Here is a 25,844-nt window from a genome sequence, read left to right on the forward strand (position 1 = left end):
CAGTTTATGATGGAAGAGCTGGTATGCCCTGAGGAAAAAGTGTGTGGATGTATTTCTTTCCTTGGTAGGCAGCAGGCAGGTCAGTATCAAAATTGTAACATTAGCCAACATTTCATCCAGAAACCTACCAAGCTGTTCAGCAACCACTCTCTCAATTACCGTACCCAGGTAGGCAGCAGGCAGGTTGGAATCAAAATTGTAACATCAGCCAACATTTAATAAAATAAGCAAAAAACAAACAAACATATACATTCTGGGGTGAAAATTCCAGTCTACTAATCCATTTTAGATTTTGCTAGGAAAATATAATCAAATGTTAATTTTTTACTTTCTTTTTAGCTGCTCCTTATTGTTCAGTTCTGGTCTCAAAATAATTATATAACATTTGGGGGAAAAGATGCAGCTCAGTATCCCAGCACTGGAGGTCAAGATGGAGAAGATCTCTACAGCTACCAGGTTTCTCCCTTTGGTGCTTAGATATGTTGGAACAAAAGACACCCAAACACTGCAAAACACCAACATGCTGAAAGTGATGAATTTGGCTTCGTTGAAAACGTCCGGCAGCTTCCGAGCAAAGAAAGCCACAATGAAGGTGACAAGAGCCAGCAGTCCCATGTAACCAAGAACATAGTAGAACATGTTGGCCAAGCCTTCATTGCATTCCACTATGATTTCGTCCGGCAGAGAGTGCGTGTCCAGATCTGGGAAAGGAGGGTCGCTACATAGCCAGACTACACAAATACTTGCTTGGATTAAGGAGCAGCCAAGAACGATAGAGATGGAAAATCTTTTCCCCACCCATTTCCTCATCTGGGATCCTGGCTTGGTGGCCACAAAAGCCAGAACCACAGTGAGGGTTTTTGCCAAGACAGAAGAAACGGCTACGGAGAAGATGACCCCAAAAGCAGTTTGTCTTAGAGTGCAGGTCCATGTCTGAGGCTGACCAATGAAAAGCAAAGAGCAGAGGAAGCAGAGCAGGAGGGAGATGAGCAGTGTGTAGGTGAGGTTCCAGTTGTTGGCTTTGACAATGGGAGTGTTCCGGTTTTTGATGATGATTCCAAGCACCAAGGCCGTGGTTGCCGAAAGAGTCAGAGCCAAAAGAGCCAAGCTGATGCCAAAAGCTTCTCCAAAAGACAGGAAGTTTTCTCTTTTGGGAAGGCATTGGGTTTTCTCTTTGTTAGGATACTGGTCTTCTTGACAGTGTAAGCAATCACCCATATCTTGAAGGGGGAATATATAAATCAGGCTTCCAGATACAGAGTTTTGGGTCTTGCTGAGGTACAATTATTTATAGTAAAGGATCAGGAAACTTCGAATGTTATTGTACTATGTTTCAATGCAATTTACAGTATACAAAATATGAAACATTACCTTTTCCAGGAAACCTTTAGACTATTAACTTGTGTTGTCTTTAGGGTAAGGGAAGAAAGAGGAGGAGGAGGAGGAGGAGGAGGAGGAGGAGGGGAGGAGGAGAAGGAGTTTGGACTTGATATCCTGCCTTTCACTCCCCTTAAGGAGTCTCAAAGTGGCTAACATTCTCCTTTCCCTTCCTCCCCCACAACAAACACTCTGTGAGGTGAGTGGGGCTGAGAGCCTTCAGAGAAGTGTGACTAGCCCAAGGTCACCCAGCAGCTGCATGTGGAGGAGTGGGGAAGCGAACCCAATTCACCAGATTATGAGTCCACCGCTCTTAACCACTACACCACACTGGCTCTCTAAGTTATTTTTTGAGTACTTAGGTTTCTTTCCAGTGGTTAAAATTAAATCAGACTTAACATCCAGTAGCTAAAGTCCAATACACACTGTTTAAATGATAAGCTCCATAATCCTTAAAGGGTTTATCTGTATTTACACACGCGTATGATTAAAGTTTTGGTGTGTCTCTCCCATTGTTTTTGCTGTGTTTGCAGCACTCAAGTGACCACTCTGGGCGCAAGCGTGGGCATTGTGTAGGGGGTCTTGGGCTGCCCAGCCAGGGAAACACTTTCAAGGAATCTGGATGGAGAAATATTATTTACCAAAACTAAGTTTCACAGTAGAAGGGGACCTAAAAAAGGAAGTTTCCTTGAACAACATAGAAAGCTTCCCCAGAAAGACAGCTTAACACCAACAGAAGACGAACGCTGCTGATATAATCTAGTCAACACACCTGTATTGTTATAAAAAGCACAGTACTCTTGAATTGACAGTGCTAAAACTTTGGTGATTAAGTAAGCTGTGGTAGCAATCCCTGAAGTTTATGGGCATGGAGGTAAGCAGAAGAGATGTTGATTAACTGTTTATAATATTCTTTATGATAAAACATTCGCATCTCTAGTGCTCCATTTATATGAAAGACATTCTGCAATGTATGAAATAAGGGAGCTGTAAGATAAGCAAAGTGACAGTTAATGCCATTATTTTGTGCTAATGCTAACAGAGCCAAATAATATACCCCAAACCAAATGAGAAATTTGTGTTAATTAGGGTGTTTGTCAGCTCCTTCTTGCACAGTAACCACAACAGACCACTCTGCTTTCTGAGATCTCCATATCTCCCTCTTGACATGGCCAACTCCATCACAGACATTTGGAACATGTTGTTTCCTACCTGTCTGGTTTGAAATCTTCCCTTCTGGACACGGAGCACAATCATAGCAACAAAATGGTTCCCCTTCTTTCCTTTGTCTGCTGTAACCTGGATGACAGGGGTCATTACACAAGGCCAGGGGAACCACCTAACCAAGAAAAAGAAGACGTATGTATTCTGCTGCGCTCTCAGTTGTTCTTTGACTTTTCCTCAACAGGGGGCTCTACCGAAATACGGCATAAGGAGTTTGTTTCAGATCAATTGTACAATTAGTGGCACCAGTCACCAAAATCTGTGCATATTAAACTCAAGAAAAAAGACTGAACCTCTGCTAGTGAGTGGATAAGGGAAAGAAGGTGTGCAAGCCCATGGAACCCTTGATACATACTACAGAGTCTTAAACCCATAGCTGCCAAGTTATCCCTTTTTTTAAGGGATTTTGCCTTATGCTGAATAGGCTTCCTCGCGAGAAAAGGGAAAACTTGGCAGCTATGCTTAAAACCTGGGAACCAGAATCACTACAGTGACACATTCATAAACTCATCTAGCAGGTTGTAAAGTATTATAAAACAAATCTGACAAATATCTACCTATAGATCTCAGAATTTTCAGTTGGGTTCCACCCAGTTTGTCCTCTGGTGCCATGTCATGATCTTCTCATTGAAAGAGAAATATCTTCCCACTGGAGCTTGGGACCTGGGAAACATCTCTACCTGGAGACCCCAGGTCAGAGAATTAGAGTTGCTTAACTGCTCCAAAGGCGTCCCAGAGGTTAAATGCTGATCCATGGCTTCTCCACTAAGAAACCCCTTTAGGGAGTTCCCATGCACTCACCTTCTCTTAGCTTGCTTCTCTGACAATCCGTTTGCAGCCAGAGACACTCAAGCAGCTCCCAGCTTGTATCAGCCATTAGACACACTGCCTCTTGCTTGGTACAGTTTCACTGCTTGCTTCACCAAGCTATTGCAATCCTCCATGTCTAAATGTAAATGATTATGAAACAAATCTGACAAATATCTCCCAAGGGACAACAGAAGTTGCATTTGGGTGCTACCTGGTTAAAACTTTGGTGCCATGTAATGATCTTCTCATTGATGCAGAAATCTTTGCCCAGTGGAGCTTGAGGATCCATTTCCCCAACTTTCACTCTTAAGAAGGACTTATTGGGGAAGGTCACCCAGTTGATGATATCAAATCCACCTTCTAGTTCACGGTTCTCATTAAAAAACACCGTGTCCCCAGCGCTGTTGTTAAACAAGATATTCCTCAGGAAAGGTTGAAGCTACAGAGGAAGAGGAGATTAGGTGGAAACAGAGAAGGCACAACAAAGATTCTGTTTTCTCATACTGGGATAAACTCACAGTGAAACTTCATACTGGGATAAACTCACAGTGAAACTTCTCTAGCTAGTGAAGGGAAATTCCTTAGCCATGTGGTTTTTACTTGTTTCTCAAGGAGAACACTAGTAATGGCAAGTTGTTGCCACTATAAGCCCATTTTCTTTCCTTCCTGGGACTTTAGAAAGGGAACAGCAGAGACTCCTTCACAAAGCTACTGTCTTGATGAATCTACCAACGAAAACAGCATTACCACCAGCTTCAAATATTACTATAATAAAGAAGTTTATGAAGTTTAAACTGACACTCTCACATTCCCACAGACAGACATACACTTCCATTTATCTCATAACTTCATGTATGAGAGACGGAGAAAGTGCTGCAACAGGCTGAAGGAGATCATCTATATATATAAAAATGTAATCTGGGCATGTCCGTTCCTCTCTAATGTTCAACAAAACCGCTTGACCGATAGCGTTGAAATTTGGACACAACACCACATGTGAATAAGAGAGTAACCTAATACACTTTCCGTACACAGATGTCACACCTGGGCCACGTAAAAACCCCAAAACCCCATGTTTCAGAACACACAACTCACCCAAAAGTGCATGCTGGGAAATAGAACCCAGAAGCTGACAGTTCCTTTTCCAAGGGTGGGGGCCAAGGAATGGAGATACAGGGCGGAGGCCTCAGCTCGCATTTACATACTAGGCCGAGCCAAGGCCTACAGACTAGGCCTCCGCTGCACTTTACAGCCTACAGACTAGGCCTCGGCTCTACTTTACAGACTTGGCCGAGTGGAACCCTGGGTGGGGTGGGGGGAGTAGGGGCCCGAATAGGTAATGGGTTGAGCCAGGGTGGGGGGAGGGGGGACGGGATACCTCATGGGTCGCGACAGGATGGGAGGAATCACAGGGATGAGACACAACAACCGGGGGGGGGGGACACATAGTCCAGGGGGGTGGATGGACACATCCTCCCCTTTCCTGGGAAACAAGGACCCTGAGCCCGGGCCAGCTAGTAGAACATTAAAAAGACCCATAACAGGATCCATATCTTTGGGAGAAGAAAAGGCCAAGGACTAAAGCTGAAACAAATCCAAAGTAGAGTTAATAAAATGGTTGGATGGCACCTTCCAGAATTTTGTGCAGCCAAGTTGGAGCCAAATATATTGCTCTGCTTTCCTCTGGACCGTATCAGTGAGACCAAGAATGGGTCTGGTTGACTGAGCAGCCCAGGAGCTCCAGACACACTGCCCAAACTTGCACCCTGTGGAAGTCACCGCGTTGCTGCTAATGGCACAGTTTGACTTAACCCTGGAGGCACACTCCATTGTTTCTCGAAATAGGTGTATTTCAACAATTGCCAGAGGTAACGTTATGCTAGTTGGCTATTTTAAAGTACTAGCAGAAGATAGAGAATTAGTCCTGGCTGCTGCCTATAATTGGAGGGGGGGAGGAACTCCAGCCATGGAAGGATAGGCTCTTGATTTGAAAATTGATCTGTTTTCCATGCTAGACCTTACCTGAAAATGTTGTGGTATGTGAGGTCTCATATAGTTTCCAAGCACCCTCTGTCCATTTTTTGTTCTGGATACACACATGGCATGCAAAGCATGTGCCACAGCATAGACAGCATTGTAGATGCTGTAGCTTTGGCTGGTCATTTGCATTTCAAAGAAAATCCCAGGAAGACTCTCCAGTTTCTCTTCACCTGTGCAGCTTTGGTCCAAATCCACATCTAGAAACTCACAACCAAATGCCTGTTCCCAGAAGAGCCCGATAAAGCCATCAGCATCAGAGTGAGGATTGAGGTTCAGGAGAAAATGGTGGAACCCCTCAGCCTCATTGGAATGAATGGCAAAGGATAAGGCACCATGGAAGTTTTGAATATCTAGATCTCTGTGGAATGTTTCTACAGAGATATCCCAGTCAGCAGTCAAAACCCACACCTTGTTTATAGGCCCCAAATTGAACATCTCACCTACCATTAGCAACCACTGCAGACATTTCCTGGTGTGAGAATCTGCACTTACAACAAATACAGCTACATTTGTTTCACTTAGGGACCTGGCCTTATTCTGAAAGTCGTCAATCATCTCAGAAGGATCAAGAAAGTCACTGGGGTTTGGCATTCTTTCAGCGACAGCTATACACATGTCATTTAGGGACAGCTGGTGTGTCAGCTTTTTCACAAATGTTTCACCTTGATCATCATCTGTGACAAGGATTCCAACCCACTTCCACTGGAAAAACAGAAGAAGCTGGACAATCCCAGTGTATTGATGTCCTTCACTGGGGGCCATTTGGTATAAGGAAGAAATGTGGTCTTTGTCACTCACCATTGGATTAAATGAAGAATAGGTGACCTGGAGAAGAAAAGAGGGTTATTTTAAATCACCAGGTATCTTTGAATAATCAAACATATTGTTAAGTACACAAGGCTGCAGGAATGGGAGAAATAGAGACCAGGGCTATCCCAAGTAGTTCAGATGACAGGTCAGTTTTAATTAGATTCTCCTCCGTATCATCAGGTTTTCCATTGAATTTGTGTTTTCTGGGTTTAAGAATTATTTTTTTGAATCTGCTTTCCCTAATCCCTGCTCCTCATGTTTCTATTTTTGCCATATCTTATAGTCTACCTTTTTGTAATTTATCTCATAGAAGTTGCTCTGAAAGCCTTTTTGGTTGAAAAACAGCATGAACCATACTGTCAATGAACATGTACCAGGAGACTCTTTCGGGTGGTTCGTGGTCTAAGAGAACCACCTTCACAACTGGGGTGTGGTAAGGACTCCAAGATCTCCTGCAATGATTTTGCTAAGGTTTTTTTTGCAGGAAAATTTGCTTGAATTCTGAAAGAGGCAGACTCCACCATGGTGGCAGGGCTGGGGTGGAAGAGTGCCAGAGCTCTATCAAGTTGTAAAGGATCAGTTTCAACCTATTACCTCTGAAGATGTGGACATGCTGCTTGGACAAGTGAAACCACCTGTCTCCTTGATCCTTGCCCTTCCTGGCTCATTATAGTGAGCCAGGCAGGGCTGGTCAGTGGGCTCCATGGGGTGGTAAATGCTTCCCTCTGTGAGGAAGTTTTCCCAGACTGCTTCTTAAAAATCCATATTTGGACACGGCCAGTATAGGGTTGCCATATTTTGAAGAGCAAAAAAGAGGACACATTTGTCAACTTCTACTTTTAACTACCGGGTATGTGCTACACTCAATATGCCAGCAAGTTTGGAAAACTCAGCAGTGGCCAGAGGATTGGAGAAGATCAGTCTACATCCCAATCCCAAAGAAGGGCAGTGCCAAAGAATGTTCCAACTACCGCACAATTGCGCTCATTTCACATGTTAGCAAGGTTATGCTCAAAATTCTACAAGGCAGGCTAAGGCAGCATGTGGACTGAGAACTCCCAGAAGTGCAAGCTGGATTTCAAAGACCAGAGACCAAATTGCAAACATGTGCTGGATTATGGGGAAAGCTAGAGAGTTCCAGAAAAACATCTACTTCTGCTTCATTGACTATCCAAAAGCCTTTGATTGTGTCAACCACAGCAAACTATGGCAAGTTCTTAAAGAATTGGGAGTGCCTGATCACCTCATCTGCCTCCTGAGAAATCTCTATGTGGGACATGAAGCTACAGTTAGAACTGGATATGGAACAACTGATTGGTTCAAAATTGGGAAAGGAGTATGACAAGGTTGTATATTGTCTCCCTGCTTATTTAACTTATATGCAGAGTTCATCATACGAAGAGCTGGACTGAATGAATCCCAAACTGGAATTAAGATTGCTGGAAGAAATATCAACAACCTCAGATATGCTGATGACACAACCTTGATGGCAGAAAGTGAGGAGGAATTAAAGAACCTTTTAATGAGGGTGAAAGAGGAGAGTGCAAAATATGGTCTGAAGCTCCACATCAAAAAAACCAATATCATGGCCACTGGTCCCATCACCTCCTGGCAAATAGAAGGGGAAGAAATGGAGGCAGTGAGAGATTTTACTTTCTTGGGCTCCATGACCACTGCTGATAGTGACAGCAGTCCTGAAATTAAAAGACGCCTGCTTCTTGGGAGAAAAGCAATGACAAACCTAGACAGCAACTTAAAAAGCAGAGATATCACCTTGCTGACAAAGGTCCATAGAGTTAAAGCTATGGTTTTCCCAGTAGCTATGTATGGAAGTGAGAGCTGGACCATGAAGAAGGCTGATCACTGAAGAATTAATGCTTTTGAATTATGGTGCTGGAGGAGACTCTTGAGAGTCCCATAGACTGCAGGAAGATCAAACCTATCCTTTCTGAAGGAAATCAGCCCCGAGTGTTCACTGGAAGGACAGATCATGAAGCTGAGGCTCCAATACTTTGGCCACCTCATGAGAAGGGAAGACTCACTGGGAAAGACCCTGATGTTGGGAAAGATGGAGGGCACAAGGAGAAGGGGACGACAGAGGACAAGATGGTTGGACAGTGTTCTCGAAGCTACGAACACGAGTTTGACCAAACTGTGGGAGGCAGTGGAAGACAGGAGTGCCTGGCATGCTCTGGTCCATGGGGTCACAAAGAGGCAGACACGACTAAATGACTAATCAACAACAACAACTTTTAACTATGGATTGATATGATGACTCAACCCCAGAAAAAGAGGATGTGTCCTGGAAAAAGAGGTCAGTGGATTGAGGTTGAAATCTGATAAGACAGAAATACTGTTTCCAATTGGGCAGTGGGCAGGCAGGGGTGGGGGACTCTCTGGTCCTGAACAGAGTAACTGCACCCCTGAAGGGACAGGTGCAGAGCCTTGGGGTCAGTTTTGTCTCACACCTGTCCATCCATACTCTTCTTACCTGGAGAATCTTATAAAGGCCCAAGATGGAGGCTATGTTGAAAGAAGTTTCAGTCTCAAGGCCCCCAATGACAGCTATCAGGTTCTTCTCAATATCACACTTGTAGTTGGGGACGCTCTTCTTATGATGAGAGACAAGGTTCAAAGTATTCTGGTAAGTCATCCTTGCATTGCCATAGCTGTCATATATCTGAAACCCCAAAGTGATATTGGGTAAAATCTTGGGGTTCTGATTGACCTCCTTCACAGCAAAGACTAAGGAAAGGACATGCTGGTAGTTCTTTGGCACTGCACTGAAACAAGAGAGAGATTATGCATGTGATGGACTTACCTGCTACTGCTGGAGTATAACGAGCAAACTGTCCAGCATCAAACACAGACATATGTTCAGTATGGGTGGAGGAGAGTCTTTAAATTCCTTAAAGAACTAATGTAGTCAAAAACTGATAAGGTATCTCTAGGAACAGAAATTATGACAAGTCTATAAAAACAAAAAGACCATTAACATGCACCTCTTGTTTTCCATGGAGATTGAACTATATTTCCTATGAACCTCAGGTTGTGAAGCTCTGCATTCATTTCTATTTCATTGTACTACCCACAACCATTTATGTTGGTGGTGGAGAGATTGGTTATTTTCTGCATTATTAATGTAAACTACAGAGCCATACCAAACAGGAAGAAATTCATCCTTACTTTTTTGACCTCAAGCAGTTCTCAGTTTTTATGCCATTCTCTCCCCCCCCCCAGTAGTAGTACTTATTCCCACACCTTGGTGCCTTCTCTACTTCAAATCCTTTTAGGCACCTGCCAACACTGAGGAGACTGCTCTGGGTTTATACTGTCACTTTGGTTATCTAATTAGTTTCCATGATTTTCATAAACAGGAGCTTTCCCCACAGAGGAATGAATAATCATGTTCTTACATATATTCCCCTGCAAGCCTTTCCCTTGGCTTCTCCTTGAAGTCTATTGAAGTGAAACTGGGTGAGAATAACAGTGACGTGATGCCACCAATGGCAAAATGTCCTGGCTGATAATACTGGTGTTGGGTGTGGATGAGGTCAATCACACAACGCAAAGCAGACTGTGCCAAAAATACAGGGAAAACAATGAGAAGCATCCAGAAGGCCACCTCTAACATCTTGAGATGAGTAGCTTCTCCTCTGAGCAATAAAGCACCTGTTTCAGTCTGAACTGCTTATCATCTCCCACTACTCAGCCTAAGCTACATCCTTTGGCATTCAGCAGCTCTGCTCTGTGGGTAGAGTCAAATAGCTGTCATTGGCACTGGGGTGGTTTTCTTATAAGCATTCTACTTTTTCTTCCTGGCAAATGGACTTCAAAACAGCATGTGGATATTGCTAGAGGAGTATTGAATTGTAGCATGTCAAGATAATCATATAGTTCACAGTCCCAGTGGGGCTGCAATGTCTGTGGTGCCATGTGCAGCAGAAGCATTGAATAAAATATGTTTTTTCCCCTTGCAAAGTTCTTCTCTGTTCCATTGCTGATTGGGCAGAGCACCTGGTTTCAGGAACATCTGGATGGGTGTGAAAAGAATAATGGATTAACCAGGTCATGGGAGAAAGTAGAACGGCTGATGTTTCGTTATGCTCCAGAAAAAGAAACTTTCCACAGTGCAGAAAATGCTTTGCATGCAGAAGTGGTCAGGTCCATATCTAGTGTCCTAAGTAGCAAGGGAAGGAAGAAATAGCTGTCTGAGAACTTAGGCAGTGTTAACAAGTTTTCTGCAACCATGACGTACATTCACTTAGCATAACCTGATTACGAGTCCTCGCTTTCTGCTTAGCCAGAGTGGCTCCACTTTCTAACTCAGCAATCACCACCAATGAGATAGCTAGGCTACAATACTGGACAACAGTCAAATATTGAGACAGCATTAAAGAGCTTTGAAAGACAATACTAGAACAGTGGACCCTAACATAGGGACTGGAAACCTTAATGGCTCCATGGGCCAAATCTTTGACAGTGGGCCAAATTTGGACTAGGTGACTCTTGTGGCCCCTTCCAACTCTACAGTTCTATGATTCTACGAAGTACCATCCATTCTGAAGGAGGCTGTAATGTCCTGGTGCTTGTATATAATACTGCATGTACATGTGGCACATTAACAGTAGTATAATATCCATTGTCATAGTTGTTAGAAGTAACAAATAAGATACTGGAGCGTATGTACACAAAGTCATCTTGAAATCCTTATTTAGTCTCATTTAATAAATCGGTTGTTTTACATCACATGCCTCTCTCTTGGCTGTGTGAGGGGTTAAGTGTTCAGATCAAAGTGATTTGTGGTGGCAACTGGTATAAAGGGGGTGCTTGGCAGAATACCGAAGGGAGACCCAGCTCTTTCACTCTGAGAAAAGTGAAAACATGGTACAGGCGAGTGTGGAAAGCGCCAGAGCATCTCAGAGCAAAGAGATAGGCATTACAAAGGCTATGGTGTGTCTCCTTCTTAAGAAAACCTCCCTGGGTACTCAAGAGGGCAGTGGTAGTCCAGCTTCAGGCATGTTTAGAGGGGACTGAATATCTAAATCAATTTCAGTTTGGTTTCAGGCCTGGTCATGTTAGTTCTACTGCCTTGGTTGCCCTGGTTTGATGAACTTCTTTGGAGAAGCAGGAAATGCAAGCCACCTCATTCTTCTTAGTACTGTAGTTTGTTTCAGTAAATGTGCTCATGCTAGGCTTTAAAACAACTGAGAGAACCTCTTTCCCTACAGACCCTCTTTGGTGCTACAATTTCCCAGGAACTACCTTTCTGCAATTTCACTGCCCTCAGAAGTTAGAGGGCCTGTCTGTCTGTCTGTCTGTCTGTCTGTCTGTCTGTCTGTCTGTCTGGAAAAGAGCATTCTCTGTGGCAGCCCTTGAAATTCCCTCCCCACAGGAGTGGGGAACCTGCAGTATACGGCTTTATCTTGGCCTTTGACACATGGGATGTATGTTTTCAGTACCCACCCTATTCCTTTGACTGTGTTGATAATAACAGGAAGATGAAGGAGAATAGCGCTTGTATAGGCAATCCAAGAGTCCTTCCCCATTTCCTCCACAATTCTTACTTATGAATGAACCTAGATTAACACCTACTGCCATGATGATATTCCTTGGGAGCAAGTTCAACAGTCAAGAGAATTAGTTTGGGGATAGGTTTGGCCATTTTTGCTCTTTCCTTTTCATTCAACTCGGCTTGGCTGCTTGGGAGGGGGGTCTTCATTATGCACAAGGGCATAAAGTTAAAAAGGTAAAGGAACCCTGGATAGTTATGTCCAGTCAAAGGTGACTATGGGGTGCAGCGCTCATCTCGCTTTTCAGACCAAGGGAGCTGGTGTTTTGTCCGCAGACAGCTTCTGGGTCATGTGGCCAGCATGACTAAGCCACTTCTGGCGAACCAGAGCAGCACACGGAAACACTGTTTACCTTCCCACCAGAGCAGTACCTATTTATCTACTTTCATTGGCATGCTTTTGAACTGCTAGGTTGGCAGGAGCTGGGACAGAGCAATGGGAACTCGCCCCTCGCGGGGATTCCAACAGCCGACCTCATGATGAGCAAGCCCAAGAGGCTCAGAGGTTTAGACCACAGTGCTGCCCGCATCCTGCACAAGGGCATACCCATAGTCAAAGCCAAGAACTTTCACCTGTCTTCTCCTCATCTCTCCTGCTAGCATTCCCTTGCTCTTTTCTATTAATTAGCCAACCTGAGAATATGACTTGTCTCTTTTGGTAAACTGCTTTTGGCATCATCTTCCTTGTGACTGTTCTGGACAAAATAGCACTGTAGTTCTGAGTTCACACCCAGCGAAACAGGATTCATGATGAAGATGTGGTTGGAGAAAGGACTGTCCAGCTGAATTCTTCCTACATGTTCAATCGTTTTTATTGTGTGGTTGACAACCTTCTTCCATTCCCACTTTTTGGCAAGCACTCAATGACAATAATGCAAGGATCAGCCATCATGTTTTACTCTGTCCTTGGCTTTATGGGACAAGCACTAATAAAGGGTGGACAAAGCATTTATGATCAGCCACTTAGGAACCACATTGCAATGGGGCTTTGCAAAACTGCATTGGGCCAAGACGCGCCTTTACCCTTATTTGTAGGGCAGGCTAGTGTGCTTGCCTGAAGTGATCTCACAGGTCAAATGGAAAGGCCTGGTGGACCAGATTAGACCCATATGCTGAAGGCTGTCTATCTTCATATACAGAGTTAGAGTTAAAGCCTTCTGCTTGGTAGACATGATTTGGGAGGAGTCCCCACATGAAAGTGGTTGTAACGAAGAGCCAACTTCAGTAAAAACAAATCTTCTCTGTCTTTTCATCACTTTCATATTTATGTTTCTGCATTTCGCCCTGATCTGGCCACAGTGATCCATGTGACGGTCACCTCCAGGCTTGATTATTGCAACTCACTCTACGCGGGGCTGCCCTTGAAGCTGACCCAGAAACTCCAGCGGGTGCAGAATGCAGCGACGATGCTCCTTACGGGGTCCCAGCCGCGGGATCACATTCATCCAGTGCTTTACCAGCTGCACTGGCTCCCGGTGGAGTACATGATCAGGTTTAAGGTGCTGGTTTTGACCTTTAAAGCCCTATGTGGCTTGGGACCCTCGTACCTATGGGACCGCCTCTCCTGGTATGCCCCACGGAGGACCTTAAGGTCCACAAACAACAATACACCCCGAGCCATGGGGTGGCTAGATTGGCCTCGACTAGGGCCAGGGCCTTTTCAGTATTGGCCCCAACTTGGTGGAACGCTCTTTCACAGGAGACCAGGGCCCTGTGGGATTTGTCATCTTTCCACAGGGCCTGCAAGACAGAGCTGTTCCGCCTGGCCTTTGGGCTGGACTTATTCTGACCCCTGTGTATTCCTCCCTCATGGCTTGGATTTATGGACTACTTAAAATGAGGCTGCATTTTAAATTTTAATATTGTATTTTAATCTGTATTTTAATTAATTGCTTTTTATGTTTTATTGTAATTTTATTGGTGTTAGCCACCCTGAGCCCAGTTTTGACTGGGGAGGGTGGGGTATAAATAAAATTATTATTATTATTATTATTATTATTATTATTATTATTATTATTAGGTGTTAACATTATAAAATTAATGTTCATTAAATGTCTGTGTGTTTGCATTTTATTTAGAATGCTCTAAAGAGAAGGTTACCTCTAATTCTGGGATCAACCAGAGAGAGGAAAGTTTACTGAATTGCATTGTGTTACTTTGTTAAGTTGTAGCATTTATCTTCTTGTAGCTAGTGTTTGAGACAGTTCTGCAGGAAAGCTTTGAAACTCATTATTGTGGTGGAGAGAATTCATTTCTACACAAGATCCAGATCAGGGATTCTGCTGAACAACTCTAACAAAAGAGTAGTAAGAATAGTTAAACTCTATGATCGTTCAGGAAAGACAATAAGATTTGAAAGTGCTTGATTTTGTTTGGAATATGTCCTTGTTTTATCCATGGTTCAGCTGCACCTGATGCTCCACAGAACAGAATCCCTTCAGGAGGCAATTGCTTAACTTGTAATTATCTCAGACTGCAACTATTCAGTCTCATGTAAAGCATAGTATACATGGAGATATTCTTTCCGCTCCCCCCCCCCCCATTTTCTAATGCTTAGATAATGTACCCTAATACTGATCACAGTAGATATGAGAGTGTAAACAATAAGACTTCACCACCCTGTTCTCAGCTGATTTCTCTTTTAGGATAAGGGAGCAGATCTCAGATGAGATACTTAAAAAGAGGATGCTGTGACAAGCCTGATACTGGATGATCCTGATCAAAGCAAAAACAAGAGACTCTCTGTGTAGGGAAGAAGATTCTGCCTCCTCAATGATAGTGCTCTCCTTGCTGTTGTGCCTGCTGACACCTCAAAGTGCATGTGAAATTAATCCAGCTATGTGTACTATGAGGGGTTCCCCCAGATGCGCTACAAGTTTTATCAGCCAGGGGACCTCGTCATTGGGGGGATCACTTCACAACTCTTTTCCATTTCTGCTGCTCTTGAAAACACCCCCCAAAAAACAAAGCTTGTTGAGGAAGCCGTGTAAGGAAACTTGTGTACAGGTTTCATAAAGTGCAGCAGACCCTTAACACAATCAGTTCAAATAGATGGCAAGCAATGAGATGTTAAGATTTTCTGCACTGAAGGATGAGTTCAATCATGCATTTAGAAATCATTTCACAACCCCAATGCCTTTGTCAGATGCAACTCCAAATCTGTATATCTACCGGCCGAATGCAAAAGTAAAAAACCAAAAACCAAAAACAGTCTTCCTCACCATCCACCAATCCACATTTTACATTTGACAACCTAGAAACAAGCCATCTTTATGTTTCTGTGCAAATAATTTAGAAAAATCTATCAATTTGGAACTTAAGTGTCTTTTCTTATCGTTGTATGGGGGGGGGGGAGCCTGACTCTGTCCTTTGAAGTGTTTTCAAGTAAACCATTTTAAACTTGCCAAATGTGTGGTCTCTTTCTATGTTAAGGAATGTAGGGAACTTTGGAAGCAGCTTTGACAGGGATTTTTTTTTTTAAAAAAAAAAAAGTCTAACAACCTATATTTTCATGCTTTGCTTTGCTGCATATTTTGTGATTCTAAAACCTCTGAGAGCCAGTGTGGTATAGTGGTTAAGAGCGGTAGACTCGTAATCTGGGGAACCGGGTTCGCATCTCTGCTCCTCCACATGCAGCTGCTGGGTGACCTTGGGCTAGTCACACTTCTCTGAAGTCTCTCAGCCCCACCCACCTCACAGGTTGTCTGCTGTGGTGGAGGAGGGAAAAGGAGATTGTGAGCCGCTTTGAGACTCCTTCGGGTAGTGATAAAGTGGGATATCAAATCCAAACTCCTCCTCCTCCTCCTCCTCCTCCTCCTCCTCCTCCTCCTCCTCCTCCTCCTCCTCCTCCTCTTCTTCTTCTTCTTCTTCTTCTTCTTCTTCTTCTTCTTCTTCTTCTTCTTCTTCTGTTTTCTCACCAAAGAGTACTTGCCACAGACCTAGATCTAGGCATCCAGGGAATTCTCCTTTTATTATACCTATATTTCATTTTTATCCGAACCCAAATCATAAAAAAGCAACACAACCCCCATTAGCCCCTGCTAGCATAGCCAATGGCCAAGAAGGATGGAAACTGTAATCCAGCAACTTTTGGGTTCCTCACCCCCAATATTAATGCACTGTCAGCTCTTCATGGACCCGATGACAGTGGTGGATGCAGTTGACATCATTGCACACACTCTCACTGACATATTGGAAAACACAAGAATCTCTACTCCCATCCTAGCACTGTGTTTCGGGGGTGGGGTGGTTGTTCATGCAGCCACCCCTAAATTCAGAAGGATCTTAGGGGTTGGTGTTAGAAGAGAATCAGAAAAATATGTGTGAGACCCCAGATCAAGTGCTAGTTAGCTATCCCTATAGTAAACTTTCCCCAAATATTGATGGAACAGATTTAGGGGAGTGTGACCAATTGGGTTGCACTGGGTGCTGAGCTTTGGGGGCACCAAGAGGAATGCCAGAATTATCATTTAGTATGGAGGGTAAGAGGTGTGACGCTGGATTTTTGTGTTGCACAGGGCACCACTGAAATTTGAGACCCCAAGGTCCACCACTGGATGGAAAATTATCAACCATCATTATCATAAAATCCTAATAGTATCAGCCCTGCAGGAAGAGGAATCTCTAAGGAGAATCATATGAAGTGCGTTCAAGGACAAGCCATAGCAGAAGGCACAGAAACTTTGGTCAAATCATTCACTTTGATAGCTGCTCCTTTTTGTTTAGATCATGCCTCAGCAGAGTAATGTAACACTTGAGGAATTAATATGCAACTCAGTTGGCGAATATGTCGACAGTCACCATGTATTTGTCCTGGTAGGTCGCAAAGAAAGAGAACCAAACACTGCAGAATAACAAAACGCTGAAGGTGATAGACTTTGTCTCCTGGAAGTTGGTTGGTAACTCCCTGACTAGGAAAGCCACAGTAAAACTGACAGTAGCCAAGAATTACAGATAGTTTCATATGTTTTTTTTTAATACATACATAAAAATTAGTAAAGCAGTTAAATAAAGTTTAAAACAGTTCTAATATAGATAACAGCTGGGATAAAGACCTCCATCTGAAAAGCTTTTGGAAGAGGAAGGTCTGCAGAAATTGCCAAAAAGTAACAGTGTCTGGATAATATTTAATACTTAAATGACAGGTGCCACCACACTAATGGTCTGAGTCCTATACCATAAAGTATAGCTCTGTTGATAAGATATTATCTTCTGAAGACCCTCTCTTGCAGAGCACGGAGATCCATTGGGAATATAAGGGGTGAGACAATATTTTAGTATCTTGGTCCCAAGCCGTATAGGGCTTTGTACAATAATGTCAGCACCCTAAATTTAACTTGGAAGCTACTTGGCAACCAGTGCAATTCTTTCAGCAATGGGGTAAGAAAATAAAAGATGTGGGGAGAAAAGCAAGAAAGTATTACAGGTTCTCAATTCACCTGTCCTTCTTGCAATATATCTAATGGACAAGGGTGACAAAGACTATAGCCAAGCTGGAACACAGATTGAGATGGGTCCAGAACACCAGCTTCATCTAAGAGTACATGCAATTGTTCCAACACCATCTTCCTGATCACATTCCTTACAAAGGGGGTATTTGTGACTGGGTGCCCCCCCCAAAAAAAATGTTCTACCTGGTGAGATATGCTTCAGAATCCCTAACTGAGTAAGTACCAGCCCTGTGGAAAAGAAGTTCTAAGGAGAATCATATGAAGTGCATTCAAGCACAAACCATAGCATAGAACCATAGAACCATAGAGTTGGAAGAGACCACAAGGGCCATCCAGTCCAACCCCCTGCCAAGCAGGAAACCCCATCAGAGCATTCCTGACACATGGCTGTCAAGACCTTAAAGACCTCCAAAGAAGGAGAAGACACAAACTTTGGTCAAATCATTCTCTTTATTATTTGTTCCTTTTTGTTTAGATCAGGCCTCAACACAATAATGTAGCATTTGAGGGAAAAGATGCAGCCCAGTAATCCTGCACCAGAAGCCAAGATGGAGAAGATCTCAACAGCCACCATGTATTTTCCTTTGATGCTCAGGTAGGTTGGGAAGAAGGATAACCACACACTGCAAAACAATAACATGCTGAAGGTAATTGACTTAGTTTCCTGGAAACTGCCTGGTAAATTCCTGGCTAGGAAAGCCACAGTAAAACTGACGGTAGCTAATAAGCCCATGAAGCCCAACACGCAATAAAACATTACATCAGATCCTGCATTACATTGTACAATGGTTTCACTAACAACTGAATGCATATCATATTCTGGGAATGGGGGAGAGGTTCCCAGCCAGACAGTACAAAGAGTGGCTTGAATAAGGGAGCATGAAGTAACAATGGAGGCAGTCACCCTTTTCCCCATCCATTTCCTCATTTTGGATCCTGGCTTGGCGGCCTTAAAAGCTAGAATCACAGTGATGGTTTTGGCCAACATGCAAGAAACAGTGACTGAGAAGATGATGCCAAAAGCAGTTTGTTGAAGGAGGCATGTCACCGTATTGGGTTGACCAATGAATAAAAAAGCACAAAGGAAAGAGAGCAGGAGGGAGACGAGGAGAACATAGGAAAGGCTCCGGTTATTTGCTTTGACGATGGGTGTTTTGTGGTGCTTCACAAAGGTTCCCAGCACCAGAACTGTAATGAATGAAAGGGAGAGAGCAGCAATGGCCAAACCTTTCCCCAAAGGATCTTCATAAGACAAGAATGTTATAGCTTTGGGGAGGCAGAAATCCCTGTTGATATTTGGATAATGGCCTTCTGGACACTGAATGCATCCATCCATGTCTGGAAGAAATGAATGTGAAATTCCTGAACATATAGCTTCATTTGGTGACATTGGCACTTGCCTTAAACCTACAACCTGTTCTGGTTACTGTAACAAACTCTGTGGGGGGCTTTTGTTAGAACAGCTCCACTGACTCCCGGTCTGTTTCCAGGCACAATTCAAAGTGCTGATTATGACCTATGCAGCCCCAAATGGTTTATGTCCAGGCTATCTGAAAGACCCTATTCCCTCATGCGAAGGAACCTAGGCCTTATATCTACTAGCACTTAATTACATTTTAATGATGGTCTTTTCTCTGTTTTTAGCTTGTTCTGTTTCATCTGTTTAAGCCACATTGATTCCTGGATTGGGAAAAAGGCAGGATATAAATAAATATATGAGGAATTATAATAAATATAAAATTTACACTAATTGTTCCATTCACTTTTGTGCCTGGCCATGCCCATCACTGGCATGTTAAATATAACCAGTTTAATTGACACTGAAATGGGAATGGCTATGTGTATTGTTGTTGTTTAGTCATTTAGTCGTGTCTGACTCTTTGTGACCCTATTAATGTGACCTTCATTAATGTGTATTAATGAAGGCTTTAACATATTGAAGTCAAGAATAGGACTCTGAGCTCTAACTGAGTTGATAATTAACTTGTTTCTCCTATCTAACACGTAGGTGTTTAACCTAAGATCCAGGTTAGGTGTTTAACCTAAGATCAGATGATTAAGGTATTGAATCACAAATTGCCATTTTGAAGGGAGCTGCCTTTAGTTCTTTGCTCCCAGGCTCCGTGGAACAATGATGTAAACGAAGCTCTCCAGAAAAACAGCTCCGGGCAAAATGGATGCTATAAGGAGGGAGACTTTAGGTCTGTTTGGATTATTTCATATTCTGTAGGATGCTGAGCCTATGCCTTGGGCTGGCATACGTCTTATGAAACTGTTCGGATGTATCATTTGATGTTTTAATTCTGTTATGAAGAAAGTTCTGCAAGTAAAGTTTTCAATAATATCTAATGGGTCTGGACAATGCTTCATTCCAAAAGGAACAGTTTTAATGCATCCAGTCACTTCAAACTCGCCACCATAAAGTTTCTCAAGAGGGAATTTGGCCTTTGGGATGAGAATAGCGTACTTACTCAATTCTATTGCACCATCAAATTAATGCAAACCTCATTTTTCAGAACCTTGAAACAAAAAAAGCATGTGCTAGCAAATGTAAATATGCCATTGAACCTAAATGTGTACCTTAATTTCTGCAATGTAATTTGGCCCCAAAAGTTGCACATTAGATTTGAGTAAATGCGGTAGTATCCACTCACACAATCCATAATTGCACATATATCCCCTTTAATAATATGTGAAATCTATCAGCCACCACAACAACTATGAAGAACTTTGAACTTTATGGTAACTTCTGAATGTCCATGTACCTTGACTTATAAATGATGGACACAACATTTCTTACCCTTCTGGTCTGCAAATTCTCCCTCTGGACAGGGAAAGCAATCATAGCAGCAAAATGGTTTCCCTTCCTTTTTTGCCTTGTGATAACCTGGAGGGCAGTTGTCATTACACAGTGAACGAGGTGTCTGTAAACAAATGAAAGAAGAGAATGCTTAGCATATACAAAATACATGAAACTCTGGGGATAAAGATAGCATTTCCCCCCCCCTCTTTCGGTGCCCTCTAAATGCTAGGCAAACAAATCACATGCAAGCTACCATAGGTTCCACCATCTCATTTGGGCCAGACTATAAGCTTAAATTAAACTAAGCTGATGAAAAATTACATCCTATCCAAACCCCGTTCATCAATGGGGTTGCTGATGCTGCTTTGCCTAAACCTGGCAGAGGCAGGACAAACCTTTGACTTAAGTCTTTTATGCTAGGTTCCCAGATGACCTGACCAAGCTGAAGGAGCTTAGGATAGAGTCAAAGTCCCCGCTGTCTTGTGCTCCCTCCACCACCACACACCCAGAATACCCCTATTTGGGGGTTTACTCTAGTCTAGCCTAATTCTGGCAGGTTCAGCTCAGCCAGTTTAGCCATGGCTGAGCTGGAACCAGCAATTTATTTATCCTCAGCTGAGCCGAAGTTCGTTGCTTAATGCAGATTGAGCCTGGCTGAACAGGAAACCAGCCGGTTGAGCAAGAGAGAGACTGCACCCTTAGATCCTCATCCCAGAGAATCTTGGCATAGGATTCCCCAATGAATACTGTATGTCTTTAAAGGCACGTTGGTCCTACCTGATTAAATGTTCTGGGCCATATGATTAAATCCTCAGAAATGGAGAACAGTTTATCTGGGGGTGCCTGAGGGTCTATGGTTCCAACTTTTGCTCTAAGAAAGGATTGGTTTGGGAATGTGATCCAGTTGATAATATCAAATCCAGATACTAATTCCCCATTTTGGTCAAATGCAACTTTTCCCCCAGCACTGTTATTAAATGTGGCACTTCTTAGAAAGTGGGGAAGCTAAAAAGAAAGGAAAGAGATGCCAATTTACATCATTAGATGATAATTGTTTACATTAGAGAGTTACTTGATGAAACGGGTTTCATGTCTAAGTTTCCTCTGCAGAGGAATATGCCATGCAAGCTGAAATCTCAGGATTTTATCTCCCAGTGAGTAGCATTACCTGCCATGTCTTCTGAGCCAGCTCCTTCCATCTGTCCCCCTTCACTGCTGTTCTGCCATTTGAAATGGATGAGAGCATGGCATGTAGTGCATGTGCCACAGCATAGATGGCATTGTATATGCTGTAGCTGTGGGCAGACATGCTCATTTCAAAAACAGACCCAGGAAGGGCCTCCAGTTTCTCTTTGCCAGTGCAGGCATTTTCATCCCTCTCTGCTTCACTAGAGCTAGGGAGCAGGCAAGCAAACACCTGTTGCCAGAAGTCCCTCAGAAAACCATCCTCTTTTTCTAGTGCTGGGTTCCTCATTTGCAGGAATTCACAGAATCCTGCCACCTCCTTGGGGGAGACTGCAAGGGATACGGAGCCATGGATGAAATGAATGTCCCAATTTCTTTGAACTGGAGCAGATGTGAAATCCACATCTGCCGTCAAGATCCAGATCTTTGACTTCACTGGAACATCTTCAAATTGCAAGAGATGGAACAAAATTCTTAAATTCATCATTACCTGAAAGCCGCCATGAAAGATCACTGTGTTGACTGTACTTTCCATGGCAACATTTATAACCCCAAATGCCTCCTGCATCATTTCAGAGAGTTGATTAGAAAAACCGATATCTGGCAAGATTTTGATGAACTCGAAACAAATGCCATTGTGAGCAAACATGGGGAGCATATTTTGTACAGATATCTTTGAACTGTCCTCATTGTGGTAAATTATCCCAACCCATTTCCACCTGAAATGCAACAGTAACTGAAGCATTCCTATATATTGATGAGCCTCATTTGGGAACATCCAGTGGAAGAAATCGTTTTCAGTTTTGTTATTCATCTCTGGAGAGGATGCATAGGTGACCTAAATGAAAGAAAGCAAAACAGGAGTGGGTAGGGGGTGCTGGATTTAACCTGTGACCTTCGATAATCAAGGCAGGTGCTCTATGACTCAACTATGAACTTTTCATGCATGTAGCGTGTCAGGGCCTGATGCTTATTCTAAAGCATAAAATTGCATACAATACAGAGTATTCGTGTACTGTATTAGAAAGATTCTTAAGCCACCTGGACTGGTGAGTAGAAAAGTCTTATCAATTGACAGGAAGGCTAGAAACAGGAGGAAGGATCAAAGAGCATCCAAATGATATAGGAAAGCTCTAATACAGGGGTCAGCAAACTTTTTCAGCAGGGGGCCGGTACAGTGTCCCTCAGACCTTGTGGGGGGCCAGACTATATTTTGAAGGAAAAGGAAAAGGAACGAATTCCTATGCCCCACAAATAACCCAGAGATGCATTTTAAATAAAAGGACACATTCTACTCATGTGAAAACACGCTGATTCCCAGACTGGATTGAGAAGGCGATTGGGCCAAATCCGGCCCCTAGGCCTTACTTTGCCTACCCATGCTCTAACAGCCACAAACTGGTTTTCTAGTCTGTCTGTTTGAGAAGATTCAGTTGAGGTTCTGAGAGAACTGGCTGATAAAGCAGATGTTGCAAACTTCAGTTCTTCAACTTACTTGCAGGGGAACTGAACACAAACATCTATCTGTTTGGGTTTTAGCAGGTGGATTTTCTTCTCTCAATGCCCACACCAAAGCTATTGTTCAAACTTTTCTTTTGTAAATAAGCAACTAAGGTTCTACGCAGTTACACTTTCCCCAAAGGAGAACAATTGAAACCAATGGACCTAGATTTGTCATGTGAATGATTTACAATGCGTCTACTTTGACTAAACTGTAATGGTGTACAACCTTATTTTGCTGCTGGCTGAGGAAGCCCAATCTATTGTATTGTCCCATTTTTTAAAATTGCTGGCAGATTTTGAAGTCCAGCAAAATATAGGCTGTTCACCATAGCGTTCAGGGATGGTTTTGCCATTTCATATCAGAGACTATAAATAGGAGAAAGAAATTACACCCAAACTGAGATTCCACAGGTATGCTTGGCAGGGGGTTGGACTGGATGACCCTTGTGGTCTCTTCCAACTCTATGATTCTATGATCTGAACAATTTCAGTCAGATTTCTTTCTGCTTCCAAACACAAAACCTTCATCTTAAAAATAATTCCTATGAACAAAATTTACCTGCAGAATCTTGTAGATGCCCAGTATGGCTGCAATGTGCCCAGCTATGGTGGAACTGGGTCCCCCAATGACTGCTACCAGATGGTTCTGAACATCACATTTGTAATTAGGGATGAATTTATTGAGTGTGGAAAGAACTTTCAATGTTGCCTGGCATGTGAACCGTGGTTGGAAATAATTGTTATATATGTCAAAACCAAGAGTGATGTTGGGTAGGATTTTGGAGTTGTCGTTGATCTCCTTCACTGCAAATGCCATGGCCAAGATGTGCTGGTAATTATGCGCCAGTAATCTGCAAAGAGAGTCACGTGTGGCATCAAGAGTATGGCAACTGCAAAAGATATTTGCTACGGTACATTTCTGTTCAATATGTTGTGACGGAAAGCTCAGCTAGACCAGAGTCTGGTGATGCAGTGCAGCAGGATTCCACCAGGGGCCTGGAGCCTCTCCCGACTGGCTGCAGGTTACAGCTAGCTGGAGTCGGCACTTGGAGAGGGAAAAAGGAGAGTTGCCTACCTATGCAATATAATTTCGTTATTCTACCTTTTTATTTATTTTTAATATTGCTGAGGTTTTGTATATTCTTTATGATTGTTTTATGTTGATTTATGTTCCCTGCATAGAGCTTTATTTCATTAAGCAATTTATTATCCTGACATATAAAAATATATCAATAAATGACCCAACCCTATTGAAGCAAACATCAATCCACACCACCTGAAAATATGAGTCAGAAAGAAGTATAGCATGGCGAACATTCTCAGCTTCTTACATTAACTCCTCAATCAGCTCCTGATATGGATGCCTTTGGAATTTGATCGGGTCATAAAAGATGTAGCTCTGAGAAAGTATACCAGCAATCCTCAGCTCTCCGGACTGATAATATCTGTGAAGAATAGGAACAGGCATACTCATTGTACATTTAGCAGCAGGAATCCTGCTCACTGCTTTAGGCAGGAGCAGTAATACCAACACTATAAATAACGACATACTGTACAACAGCATTCTTTCTTGAAATCTTCACCTGTTCCACATTATCCCCCAAATGCCCTTGAGTACAAAACAGATTAACTTGAGTGATCAAACATTCAGTGTGATTTTTCATGGTTAGAAACGGAGATGAAGTGACAGTCATCAGGTTTATATTGTGCTGTGTCTAGAATCCAGTCTCAACTCTGAATGGACCTGGATGTGCTAATGACATCCTTCTGTCTTGGTTCACCATTCCACCAGGACTCCTCTGGGACACAAGTAAGAAGTCAACTCAATTATGGTTAATTAGGAATAATTACAGAGAACGTACACGTGCAGAGTCAGGCACTCGAGGCAACATAGCAGGAAACAATGTGTTGACCACATGTCTGTAGAAAGCTCCACCGATTCACTGCAGTGGAATAGCAAGAGGCACAAAGGCTTGCAGTGGGCCACAAACAATGCTGGGGGGGGGGGAGATGCAAGATTAAATACCAAAAAAGATGTGGCAGGTTGAAATGGCCTGGTGTTGAAATTGTGTAGTATTTTGCACAAGGTACAAACTGCTGGGGCTGTGCACAGGGTTCATCCACAGCCTGAACCATAAACCAAACCATGCCAATTTGGGTGGAATCTGGCTTTGCCTAAGTCAGTTGGAGACAACCCCAGATCAACACTGTTTGGTGAACAGCCACCTCCTGGAGTGATCTGGAACTGTCAAAGGTGGGGAATCAGGAAGGAAGCAGAGCCAGGCAGTACCAGGATGTTCCCTCTCAGGGAAGACTCCAGGGAAAACACCCCAGCAGGAATCTCCTGCTCACAAACTGAAGAGTGGCTGATTCAATTATGCCAGGAGCTCCTTTGCAAGTACCCTCCACCCAGTGAAGGTTCTTACAAACCAGCACCCTGCAGGGTTGGACCCTTTGCTCAGAAGTAATTTCAGCTCCTTCACAAGCCTTCAGTACTACTTATTTTGGGCTCTATTGATGCCAAACTTCCAGCATCAGTAGGACCAGGACCATGGACGATGCTAGAATGGCTGGAGCGTTCTTCAGCTCTGACGTCCATTGTATCCTATGACCCCAATACACCCTCTCAGAAGCCATAGGATTGCATTCCAAGTTGCAATATATTGGTGCCAAAATAGAGAAGATCTTGAATATAAATAAAATCAGATAAATACATAAATGAACCATTCACAGCAATTCTATTCTGTCAAAACCCATAATGTTTTTCATGCATGACCCCATAAAATAAGCACAGGGGTGGCCTAGGATATTTTGCTTTGAAAAATGGAAAACTGCTATATCTTCCTTTTGGCTAAATAGCACAACAACAACACATTAAATGAGCAAGAATGTTCTGAGTTGCTATTTTTTTCACTTCACTTTTTAGTATCAGTGGTTGGTTGAATTCACACGAGTACTCAATATGAATTTCCTATCACACAGATTAGAAAACTGATCTATCAAAAATGTAAGGAGATTATCTGTTTCCAGAAAATGTGTATAGTAAAGGTAAGCAGATATAGGTGTTTGG

The 25,844-nt window shown here is 43.0% G+C and overlaps 3 protein-coding genes across 3 annotated transcripts; all 3 read right to left on the reverse strand.

Moving 5' to 3' along the window:
- Positions 1 to 324: 324 nt before the first annotated feature.
- On the reverse strand, positions 325 to 9,895 carry LOC132591304 (vomeronasal type-2 receptor 26-like). Its single transcript, XM_088659940.1, has 7 exons — positions 9,678 to 9,895; positions 8,753 to 9,044; positions 5,622 to 6,276; positions 4,124 to 4,176; positions 3,623 to 3,850; positions 2,590 to 2,716; positions 325 to 1,220 (listed from the first exon to the last, which is right to left on the reverse strand). The coding sequence occupies exons 1-7, from the start codon at positions 9,893 to 9,895 to the stop codon at positions 325 to 327; spliced, it is 2,469 nt and encodes an 822-aa protein (XP_088516066.1).
- A 7,824-nt stretch (positions 9,896 to 17,719) lies between these two features.
- Positions 17,720 to 18,929, reverse strand: LOC148683220 (vomeronasal type-2 receptor 26-like). Its single transcript, XM_088659941.1, has one exon. The coding sequence runs from the start codon at positions 18,671 to 18,673 to the stop codon at positions 17,720 to 17,722; it is 954 nt and encodes a 317-aa protein (XP_088516067.1). The 5' UTR covers positions 18,674 to 18,929.
- A 454-nt stretch (positions 18,930 to 19,383) lies between these two features.
- Positions 19,384 to 25,373, reverse strand: LOC118078001 (vomeronasal type-2 receptor 26-like). Its single transcript, XM_088659942.1, has 8 exons — positions 25,262 to 25,373; positions 24,326 to 24,383; positions 24,106 to 24,219; positions 23,334 to 23,625; positions 21,255 to 22,109; positions 20,864 to 21,091; positions 20,084 to 20,207; positions 19,384 to 19,463 (listed from the first exon to the last, which is right to left on the reverse strand). Exons 1-8 carry the CDS (start codon positions 25,371 to 25,373, stop codon positions 19,384 to 19,386), a joined length of 1,863 nt encoding a protein of 620 aa, XP_088516068.1.
- Between the last annotated feature and the right edge of the window lie 471 nt (positions 25,374 to 25,844).

Source organism: Zootoca vivipara, chromosome 16, assembly GCF_965207765.1.
Source record: "Zootoca vivipara chromosome 16, rZooViv2.hap1.1, whole genome shotgun sequence".
Taxonomy (NCBI): Eukaryota; Metazoa; Chordata; class Lepidosauria; order Squamata; family Lacertidae; genus Zootoca; species Zootoca vivipara.

Coding starts and splice junctions, on each gene's coding strand:
- LOC132591304 (XM_088659940.1), bottom strand. CDS start 9,895: ATGTTAGAGGTGGCCTTCTGGATGCTTCTCATTGTTTTCCCTGTATTT. Junction 9,045..9,677: donor AGGCTTGCAGGGGAATATAT/GTAAGAACATGA, acceptor CTCTTGTTTCAG/TGCAGTGCCAAAGAACTACC. Junction 4,177..5,621: donor TTTGGACCAAAGCTGCACAG/GTGAAGAGAAAC, acceptor TCTTTATTATAG/TAATATTTGAAGCTGGTGGT.
- LOC148683220 (XM_088659941.1), bottom strand. CDS start 18,673: ATGTCACCAAATGAAGCTATATGTTCAGGAATTTCACATTCATTTCTT.
- LOC118078001 (XM_088659942.1), bottom strand. CDS start 25,373: ATGGACGTCAGAGCTGAAGAACGCTCCAGCCATTCTAGCATCGTCCAT. Junction 24,220..24,325: donor AGAAAGAATGCTGTTGTACA/GTATGTCGTTAT, acceptor TATTCTTCACAG/ATATTATCAGTCCGGAGAGC. Junction 19,464..20,083: donor AGAATTTGCAGACCAGAAGG/GTAAGAAATGTT, acceptor CCCTCCTTATAG/CATCCATTTTGCCCGGAGCT.